This window comes from Ipomoea nil, unplaced genomic scaffold (assembly GCF_001879475.1).
Source record: "Ipomoea nil cultivar Tokyo-kokei standard unplaced genomic scaffold, Asagao_1.1 scaffold1421, whole genome shotgun sequence".
NCBI classification, from domain to species: Eukaryota; Viridiplantae; Streptophyta; class Magnoliopsida; order Solanales; family Convolvulaceae; genus Ipomoea; species Ipomoea nil.
Window position 1 is genome coordinate 8,160,269 of NW_017617849.1, and position 10,681 is coordinate 8,170,949.

A 10,681-nucleotide genomic window follows, 5' to 3' on the forward strand; every position below is an offset into this window, starting at 1 on the left:
TGCCTCTAGAAGAGTTGGACACTGAAAGAAACATCATTATATGAAGTATGAACTGTACATTTTATGCAACTACATAACATGGCAAATTTCACCGCTGTAAAATATATCATAAATAACGTGAACGTAAGATAAGTAATAGCATAACCCGCTTCTGTCAATAATATATTCCCACACATGACACAACAGACCTCGAACATAAATATGTATAGATACACATGACAAGCATATCAATCGTAGACACCACACTCTCCAAACATTAAAACGTTTAAAAAAAAAAAAAAAAAAAAAAAAAAAAAAAAAAAAACCTCAAGAAGGCTTACAGGAATGCCAATTCCTTGTAAACCGTAATATCACTGATAGTACATAAGCTGTTGTGCAGCAGCCATGTTCTGAAAACCAGCGTCATATATGGCCTGGCTTGCTCCTGCCACGCCCATACCCATGGATGCTTGCTTCGGTGGAAGTTGACCCTGAGGTTGCACAAAGGCATGCACGCCTCCCATCTTGGCCAATGCTACCTGGCGCTCATAAGCCAAAAGATCAATGGCAGACAGACCCTGCAAGGGTGCCGGAGCTGGTGGAGGAAGAGGGTTTGAAGCAGTTCCAGGTGGTGTTGGCTTGTTACCCCATGAGCACTGAAATGCATTATTAAAGAGAAGGGAACAAAAGTCAAGCTTTTAACACTAAGACAGGGCACCTAAAAGATAAAGCACATAATGTTGTATATACTGTAATATACAAGGCCGTAGATGCCTTGAGCCCTTCAGATTCATTCCTGTTGATTATCTGTTTCCAGATTGTCCTCTTTTTGTTGAAAGTGATTAAACCCCTAGTTGCAATGTGTATATGCGGGGGGAGTAGGTCAGTTCATGCCGGGAACGAGTATAAATGCACAAAGATCCTATGTGGGCAAATAAAAGTATGGAGTAAAAAGAAAGAACATAAAGGAAAGCAGTTTTGGTCAGTGTCAAGAAAGAAAAAAGCAGTTTTTGTCAGTGTGAATAGCAATTTAGGTTCCAAAGCGGCAGTTGTTGGGGATTATTTCCACCACAAAATCAGTATAGATGTCCACTTTCATCCTAAAAACAGGGGACTGGAAATAGTATTCTCCAGAAACACTTTTCTCCCAAGGGAAATGCATAGACTAGTTAAAATAGCTAATTCTATAAAACAAAAGATTGTCCAAAAACAATTGATAAACAAAATATTTTCTGTTAATCAGGAAGAGAAACCTTAATCTGTCTTCCACGAAGAATTGACTGAGCATTTCCCATCTGAATAGCAAGAGCAGCCTCAGCATGTGTGTTATATCTTACAAAACCAAAATTTTTATCACGCTGGACACGAACTTCCTCAATTACCCCAGCGCCAAGGGCATGGAAATGGCGATGAAGGTCAAGCTGTGTTACCTGTGGTTTAAAAAAATTGGCTTCAACATCTATGCAAAGAATGGTTTTCACAAGGCAGAAAGCTACAGCACAACATGCAGGGTTTGATCAGGCAAAATTTCCATCTTCAAATAAATTTCACTTTTGGTCCAACAACTTTAATTAAGTTTCAATATGATCCTAATTCCTAAATGTATGGCATTGGTTTCAATTAGATCCAAATGTCACTTATACCAATTTCTTGAAAAAACAAAAAAAACAAAAAAAAAAACAAAAAAAAACAAAAAACAAAAAAGTTCCAATTAGATCCCAATGGCATTTCCAATTAATATTTTGAAAAACAGATAATAAGAATTTTGGTATTGCGTGAATGCAAGATGATATTGAAATTACTGAAACATTAAGAACCAAAAAGAAACTTAATTAAAACTTTTGGACCAAAAAACACAATTTGCTCCATCTTTTTCAATGGCTAACAATTTAGCGGATTTCAGGATTCTTGAACAGAAACCAGAGAGTTCCAGAACATAAAATGCCATATTCTTGAGAACAGTGATAAGGACAAGAGGGGGTGAAAAAAATGACAAAAGGTGAAAAGATCAGAGAGAACACATGCTAGAAAAAGGAGATGAATTTCTTGCCTCAGGAGCAAGATTGCCCACATACACAGTGGTGTATTGCGGGTTATTTTCAGGAGCTTCATTGTTTGTTGCCTCTTTACCATCTTCTGAAAAAGCAAGAGAGTAACCAATAAACATAGCATCTTCAGTTTAAGAAACATCCATGTTGATTACTCAAGTCAACTGATAACAAAAGGCATTAATATACAATGGCAATTTCAGATCCTAATCACTGGAATTTAAATTGCATGTTTGAAAGAAACGCTTTTCAAAGAATCAATTTGCCTTTAAGCTCAAAAACTCTTTGCAGCACATAGATAATTGCACACCTGATGAGACATTTGTCAGCTCCACAACACTTTTTGCTTCAGAACTTTGTTTGGTATCATTGTTATTAGCACCTTTTGTAGCCCAGTTACAACGAATTTGTCTGCTGCCAAGCCATTTTCCTGAAACAAAGGCAAACATAAATGCAGGGCAGAAACTTGTGCAATTTGACATGAGCTTCTACAATAAGGTTATTTCATAGATCCATATAGTTCATCCTGTATGAATATGCACTCAATTTCTGTTCTAACATTTCAAGTACTAAAAATACAACACTATCATACTAAACAAACATTTTGCATCTTCCTCACCTGTTTGATCATTAATGGCGCATTGAGCATCCTGAAGAGAAAGCAGAGCAGTAAATTACAGCACTCCATAGCATGGGAAAAACTTGCAAACAAGGTTACCTGCTCATTTCTGAAAGAAACAAATCCATAACCTCTGGAACGCCCAGTGTTCTGATCCCACATGACCCTTGCATCACTAAAGCAAAACATGTCAAAACTCAACTCATCTCGCTGTATGTATGCAATAAAAGCAATTCATTTCACTGGTATGTATGCACCTGTTGCATTTATATATCTAACCAACAAGATCAGACAAAAAACAAATGATGTACACTACAGCAAATAAATATAAGTGACAATCTATAAGCCTAGGTGGGTAAAACATGACAACCCAAGCTCACTACTTGAGAGCCAGCTCATTTTGATTGCAGCCACGCTTTGGGGCTTTTGGCTGAAATGGAAGGAAATCGTAACTGCACTACTGCAGAATGAAATGAGTAGGCACTTACGAACAGCTAGGGTAAGTTGAGAAGCAGGCAAATAACATAGCATCAGTAACTTCAGGGCTAAGGTCACCCACAAATATATTGTAATGACCTACAAATTATAACATCACCCAGTTAGCCAGAATTCCATAAAGATTATTGTCTAATACTTAATAATTACAGAACTTAAATACAAACTTGAGGTATCCTCCCTCTGGCTACTGGCATATGCCCAATTAACTTTTATAGGCTGTCCAAATCTGAAATTAACAGAATAAAAAGCATCACCAAAAAAAAAAAAAAAACAAACAAACAAACAAACAAACAAAAACAAAATCAGAAACAAAAAGAGAGCCAGCATGTAAGAGATATATCTAATCTATACTTACAGATGCCTTCCATTAAGTGACAATATAGCAAGGGTAGCAGATGCACGGTCATAGTAATGAACAAAACCATAGGATGACTGCATGGAGATAAAATTTGTTCAAAAAAAAGAGATATTTGGAGTTTGCCAAAAAGAAATCCATTCATCTGCAGAAAAGAATTCAAATACACAAGCAAGTTTGAGATATAAAAAGTACATCTTCCTTTCGTATAAGTTTGCAGCCTTCAACAGGACCAGTACTCGAGAAAACTTCCTGCAGAAGTGGTTCAGTCACCTGCTGGTGAATATTGCCAACATACCTGCATTTTCTCGAAAATAAACAAAACTAGAAATTTTAAAAGAAAAAAGAAAACAAAAAAAAAAAATAAACAGATACATAAGAGCCTCTTCAAGTCACAGTAGTAGTAAGAATGAATTAGGTAGATCAGATAAAGGAATAAGTAAAACCCTTTCTTCTAGCAGAAGGAAAAGTAAAATGAATCTAACTGGTTTGCTTAAACAGATGAATTCACTATAGAAAGCTATAAATTCATGAGTTACATGAATTAGATAACAGTAGAACAAAGAGGTGATCACTATAGACTTCTGTCTCATGTGTTGCATGCACAACAGCCAAAGAAAAATGCAACAAGAAAAGAAAGAAATTGAAAAACTAAAATATGTCCAACACTCACACACTGCGGCACGTGCTTGGATCAAACCCGGGAGGCATATTTCCACTTGGCATTGGCTCAATCTGCAAGATAAAATATCTTGTCATTTATTAAATTAATTTTTTTAAAAAAAAATAGAAAACTTAATCCATGCAAATATACTTTTTAGAAATAGGTTTAAAGAACTGGAAAGAGATAGTGAGCTGTTGAAGAACTAACACAAAGAAAGTAAAGATGCTAACACAAATGAAAAGGTAGTGACAAAGATAAGAGCAACATAGCTTTAAGTAGGATGGTGTAATTTTAGTCAAATTACTCTTTTATGTGTTCACTTGAGAGTAGAAAATTTTGTTAAAACTGAAGGTTCAGGGGCAGAAATGCATCAGACAAGAAGTTTAATTGCATACAGTGACCTTCCAACTCTTACTCTCCCTTAAAAATGAAGCATTGAGAAGAATGTTATTCTATAAAAACTATCAGTAGACTTTCTTTCTATTTTTTAAACACTTAGTACAGAATACGAATCAAATGGAAAAAGAGAAAAAAAGCACTCTAACTTCAATGTGTTTTCAAGGAGTCAATCCCTATAGCTTGAGTCATTCAAAACCTATTCATATTTTCATAATGGAGGTGGTTCATAACTGTGAGAAACACCGCCAAAAAAGGAAAGCCTGCGCCTAGCATATGCTTTTTGAGCTATCTTAATGAAGATAGAAAAACAACCAAAATGAACCCCCCACAATTAGAGCATAAAATTTTTGGAAAAGTTTTCAGGAGCAAAAGCTAATTTATTCTATTTTAAACAATCAATTCTCAAACCTCATAAGCACAAAACAAAACAAAAACATAGCAGCTTAGACATCATCTCTACAATCTCAAGCGCGCATCTTCAAACCTCAATACACACAATATTAGGTAAACGACTGTGCAGCTTACAATCCAAGCGCTAGAATCTCGAATAGAAATTATACACCATATTTATCAAGCTAATAAAATTGAAACAACAAAAAAGGCATAAAATCTAACCGGAGGAGCAGCCAATAAGCCAGGATGATAAAGAGACTGTTGTTGAAGAAGAGCTTGTTGCATCAAGGCTTGCTGTTGCTGTTGCTTCAGCCTTTGGTGCTGCATTTTCTCCGGCGCCGATTGGATGAATCAATTGATCGGAGGAGAATTCGTCCGGTGATAGACTTTCCTATATAGGTAAGTACCGACGGTCTAGAAGGAGATGGAAACAAAAATAAAAATAAAAAATAAAAAATAAAAAAGAAGCACACGATGAGAGATATTATTATTGTCGCAATGGATATTTATAGCAGCCTACTACGTAAAACACGACAAATACGCCCGGATTGCGGTAACGTTGATGGGCTTGTCGTGACCCAAACAATTAGGCCTACTTAAGCCATACTGGGCCCAAATATGACACAACAACGTAATTAAATTCACCTTCCGGCCCAATATATAGGGAAAAAGGGCTGTACAGCAATTATTATTGAGTGGACCACTTTCTAAAAGCACATAAAATATATTATTCTAACTCATAAAATAAATTATCTTACCCTAAAAATTTCATTATTCTAACATATAAAGCACATTATACATTATTATAACTCATAAAATACAGTATTCTAACACAAAGTACATTATTCTAACTCATAAAATATATTATTTTATCCCGGGAATTTCATTATTCTAACATAAAGTAAATTATTCTAACACATAAAGTACATTATTCTAACTCATAAAATACATTATTCTAGCTCATAAAATACATTATCTTACCCCATAATGTTCAGTATTCTAACACGTGAGCGAATCAAGGAATTTTTTTTTTACCATCAAAACGACGTCGTTTTGGATCGTGATCCGCACAACTGTTTTTGCCTGTACAAATTTAATACACCGCACTGAAATGGGATTCCTTCGGCCCAACAACATTTCGCTTCGAATTGAGACAAATTATTGTTTGTACCACGGTCCAAAACGACGTCATTGAATTTTATGAATTAAAATAAGGAAAATATTACATGGATTCCCAATTTATACTCCCTCTCACAAAATCCTTAATATAGACATTTTTCCTGAGACCAACATAATGAAAAGATCATATTGTTGTTTGCAATATCAACGAGTACAAGTGAAGGAGTAGAATTTGAGAGTACATGTAAAAGAACTCTTAGAACAATGTACATTATGAGTTATAATAACGTACTTTATATATTAAAATAATATATATTATAATTTATAAAAATATACATTGCAGTGCATTGTATGAAAATTCTTTTACGTAAAATAATGTTATTTTTTAATCGTGATCCACACCGTTCACGCAATAACTATTTTCGAATTGAATTGCAAACTATAGTTTGAACACGTATCATCACTCACGGAATTGGAACTAAACATTTCCCATAAGGTTATGGTTCCAACAAATATCAAACTATAAATTAGCTTGGAAGTGAAACCGAATTGCGGTCAACTCTACTGACGAGTGGACCATGTACAATTCCCTCTCTTTTTCTCATGCATATTTTTACTGATATTTACCTCTCCTAACTCCTGGAGGCTGGTACAAAAATAATTTAGTCAAATCTCAGTCAAACACTTCATAAAGAGACAACAATTGGAGGAAAGTTTTTATATAACTATCACACTTATGCTACAAGTAAAACTTCCATAAATAAAATCAAATAAAATAGATAAGGTTATGTGCACTTGAAATATTGTATAGAGATCATAAAGAGCCTTGTACTTGTAATATAGTAATATGTCACTTTATAACAAATGTGACAAAATTAACCTTCCACGCCAACCCAAACAATTATGAACATGTACTATGAGATTAGGTTACTCGTACTTACATTAAGTTTATATTAGATTATATTCATACCTAACATTTGTTATCCTTAATTTATAAGTGTTAAGAAATACAAATTAACCAAGCCCCAAAATTCCAAAAATGACTATTCATTGCAACATTTATGACTATTTATCACAAATTATAAATTATATATATAAAGGTCCTGTTTGGTAAATGTTTATTAGTTGATAGTTGTTAGCCGATTGAATTAATTAGAAGGTATAACAAAAGATGTTTGGTATAATTTCTTTTATCAAAAAACTAATTGAAAAGCTGCTTTGAGAAGCTTTTTGAATTTTAGCATTTTAAAGTTAATTTAATTTTTTAACCAAGTCAAACAATGAATAGTGATCAAATAAACCAAAATTAACTGATAGGCTAATATTTTACCAAACATGGCCAAAGTCTTAAATTGAATATACACCTCATAGTGTTCATTACATTTTAAACAAATATGCATCACATATATAAAGAATATTCGTTGACTTGACCAAGTTTGGTGAGCCAAAGTGAGAGCAATAAGTGATGACAACTACATCTATCTATCATGTGTAAAACGCAGCTGAGACAAGTTGGTGGGTAATCCACTAAAAAAAAGTCAGAGAAAGGAGGCTAGTTAGGTGCCCTGCAGGGAGGGACAGGGAAGACTATTGAATGCAATAGGAGAGGAAGGATTAAACAAAAATGGTCAGATCTATAAGCAGCTGCTGCTGATATGGACTATAACTTCAAGTTGAGATCCAATTCATCCTTGTTCTTGGGAGACGATTTGTCGCCCTTGGAAGATGAGGCTATGAAGTGAAGCCTCGTTCTTGGAAGACGATAGGGCTTAAACGCCGAAAGTCAGGCCTATGAAATTGACGGATTACAGCTTGAAGTTGAGGTCTAGTTCATCCTCGGCCTTGGAAGAAGAAGCCTCGTTCTTGGAAGACGACCCTTCGTTCTTTGCTGATGGAGCGACTGGATTATGTAGTTGGTATGGCGCTCTAGCCGTGGCCCTGAACAACAAAAAGTAGTTAGCACAACACACAAATATAGATGGGGCACTACTAATCTATATGCCCTCGAATTGAAGCATGTACTCCATCTCAACTAAAAGTCTAAGCTCATAGTTGGATTGCACATTAATGGTTATATGTTCAACACGCCCCATCACGTGTGCGGTGGAACTTTGGTTTGGGTCTGATACCAAATTGAAGCATGTACTCTATCTCAACTAAAAGCCTAAGCTCATAGTTGGATTGCACATTAATGGTAATATGTTTAATAGTGTTAATGGTTAAGATCGTGTTAGCACAAAACGCTTACCTATCCTTCCTCTTCTCAAGGAATCGGTGAAGGGATGATCTTCTTGCAATTGGAAGATCTGAAACAAACAACACCATAACAACGCATTTTAAGTTTTCACAAAATCCATTGATGTTCTTGACATAAAAAAGCAACATAGTATTATTACTGACTACCTAACCATAACATTCTATGAAGTATTTCAACGATTAGCGGGGAAATTACCAGAAACATTAGATCCTGAAGGCGAAGAAACTTGGGGTGAAGATGGTGCAGGACTTGCAGTCCTCCTAGGCGGGGGGTTGGCTGAGTTAGCCGCTACAGGCTGGATTTCTGCACCAGCAGTCTGGAAAACGCCCTGAGGGCTTACTTTGCTTGCCAACAACATTACTGCCCTGGCTTTGTCGGCCGGGAAATCATCAAACACCATAATCTTGCCGGAGTAGAAAATAGTCAGTGGAGCAGCCTTGGGCTCTCTTGGTGCTTCTTTGCTGTAAATAGAGTAACATAAAACATGATCTCAGAACAAGGCAAGCAAGAAATGTATGAACTGAGAGCATTATTTGTATGAAACAATGAAGGTGTAAAACATGGGACAAACCTAGTACTAGCTTCATTTGCGTTTTCCTCAATTGTTCTAACAGACCCCATAGCATCATCCTGCTCAGTGAGGGGATCTGTGGAATTCAAGTCCAGTTCTGGAATCTGACTTGATTTCTCCATGTTGGCTAGGAAATCTATGGTGGTTGCAGCATTAGACATATCAGATTTCCCTGAACCACAAATGAATTCCATTAAGTCATTAACCCCCAAATCTATTTAGTTACATTTCAAGAACAAAAACTGGGCATTCAAAAATTCCCCTCGAAACTAATCAAACATTTAAGCACAATATTGCTAAAAGCATTCAAGAAATCAATAGAACTCATCGACCCAAAGCCCTAAATCATAATTTTAACAGTAAAATAAACAAAGGGGAGGTAGTGATTTACCTGCAGCCTCCAATTTGCCACGAATTTCAAGACCCAGATCTCTGCGGCTGCCTTTCCCTTTGAGGAACTGACCCAGGAGGCTGCAAGTCTGCGAGAAATTCGACTTCTCCGGCGCCCTGCCGGCCCTTCCACCGTCCAACGGCAGCTGCATGGTCAAGATTTTCTTGATTTTCCGGCGAAGAACGAAGATTAAGAAAAAAGCGGCGAGCTTGTTGCTGTAGTGCACCGGAAGCTATTCAGAGTATCTGATACAGAGGGAGGAAGAGTCCGGAATATATGGGTAGACTGGATTCAAAGGCTGCACAGGTTGAATTGCGCACAAAAATTTGTGCTTTTTATTTTGAAAATTTTAATGTTAACCATTTTGCGCACGTTTTAATTATCGCGCGAGGGATAAGTACCTTGGTGGAATGGTATTCCTGGCAGCTCACTCTCACGTCTTGTCGGCTGGAAACCGAATCTTCGCATTAAGAACACGTGCTTTAAATTCTAGTCCACGTCTTTAAATACGAGCGCAGGACGCAATTATGAAAAATATATATATATTTATTTTAGAGGTTAGGCAATAAATTTTGCCAGTGTTGCAGGGTTATATTTAGTATAAAATACTTTTTTATTTAATTATTACCGGAGTAGTTTATTATTTTTAATTTTAGGCCATATATTTTTTTTTATAGAGGTTAGATATTAAATTTTGCCTAGTGCTGCAAAGTTATTTTAAGTATAAAATACTTCTTATTTAATTATTAGTTTATTATTTGTACTTTTAGGCCATACTTTCTAATAGAGGTTTTTTTTTTTTTTTTTTTTTGAAAACTTCCTAATAGAGGTTAGGCATTACATTTTGGCTTTGTTTCGTAATCAGCTATTAAATTGTGTTAGCGGTTAGTGGATTGCAGATTGTGTTTGCAGGTTTAACCAATAATTTGTGAAAAATATTTGGTAAACTTAACTGTTTAGATTAGCGATTAACATGTAAAATAACTTAAAGGGTATACACATATATTTAATAATAAAAATAACATTTTTAAAAAAGTAACAAAGAGGAGCCGTTGTGGCTCCCCTTTGTTTCTACACTTGTCCCACATCGGTGGAAAGAGTGGGGATTGGAGCCTTGAGGCTTCTATAAAAGAAGCCGTAAGGCTCCATGAAATTAGCATGCTCATTCGTTGATGAACAGTAATTAAGGACCCGAACTCTTTCAATAAGGAATCAAAATGACTCCATATTTAAGGAGTCCGGTTCCTAATATAATTTTTTAGGATCACATGTTGACTAGGGACTATTGGTGATCCCAGAGCTATGTTTAAGCTTTGAGAGGCCTTAGAGCATCCTAATCACTTGGGGATATTAGGGGGAGAATTGAAGAGTAAGTAGAAAAGAGAATA

General features: G+C 35.7%; 2 protein-coding genes across 4 annotated transcripts; both read right to left on the reverse strand.

The window, feature by feature from the left end:
• Positions 1–109: 109 nt before the first annotated feature.
• LOC109188183 (oligouridylate-binding protein 1B-like) lies at positions 110–5,432 on the reverse strand. 3 transcript variants are annotated; one of them, XM_019338745.1, is made up of 12 exons: positions 5,178–5,432; positions 4,173–4,234; positions 3,695–3,797; positions 3,500–3,576; positions 3,309–3,370; positions 3,135–3,222; positions 2,746–2,821; positions 2,647–2,677; positions 2,338–2,457; positions 2,030–2,112; positions 1,233–1,409; positions 110–635 (listed from the first exon to the last, which is right to left on the reverse strand). In XM_019338745.1, the coding sequence occupies exons 1-12, from the start codon at positions 5,280–5,282 to the stop codon at positions 351–353; spliced, it is 1,269 nt and encodes a 422-aa protein (XP_019194290.1). In that variant the 5' UTR covers positions 5,283–5,432; the 3' UTR covers positions 110–350. The 3 variants fall into 3 exon arrangements, with proteins under 3 accessions (XP_019194290.1, XP_019194289.1, XP_019194291.1); XM_019338744.1 differs by having other exon boundaries at positions 2,030–2,115; XM_019338746.1 differs by lacking the exons at positions 3,135–3,222; positions 3,309–3,370 and having other exon boundaries at positions 2,030–2,115.
• A 1,983-nt stretch (positions 5,433–7,415) lies between these two features.
• Positions 7,416–9,662, reverse strand: LOC109188184 (protein TIFY 10A-like). The gene is made up of 5 exons (XM_019338747.1): positions 9,294–9,662; positions 8,903–9,074; positions 8,527–8,792; positions 8,323–8,380; positions 7,416–8,012 (listed from the first exon to the last, which is right to left on the reverse strand). The coding sequence occupies exons 1-5, from the start codon at positions 9,442–9,444 to the stop codon at positions 7,880–7,882; spliced, it is 780 nt and encodes a 259-aa protein (XP_019194292.1). The 5' UTR covers positions 9,445–9,662; the 3' UTR covers positions 7,416–7,879.
• Positions 9,663–10,681: the final 1,019 nt, after the last annotated feature.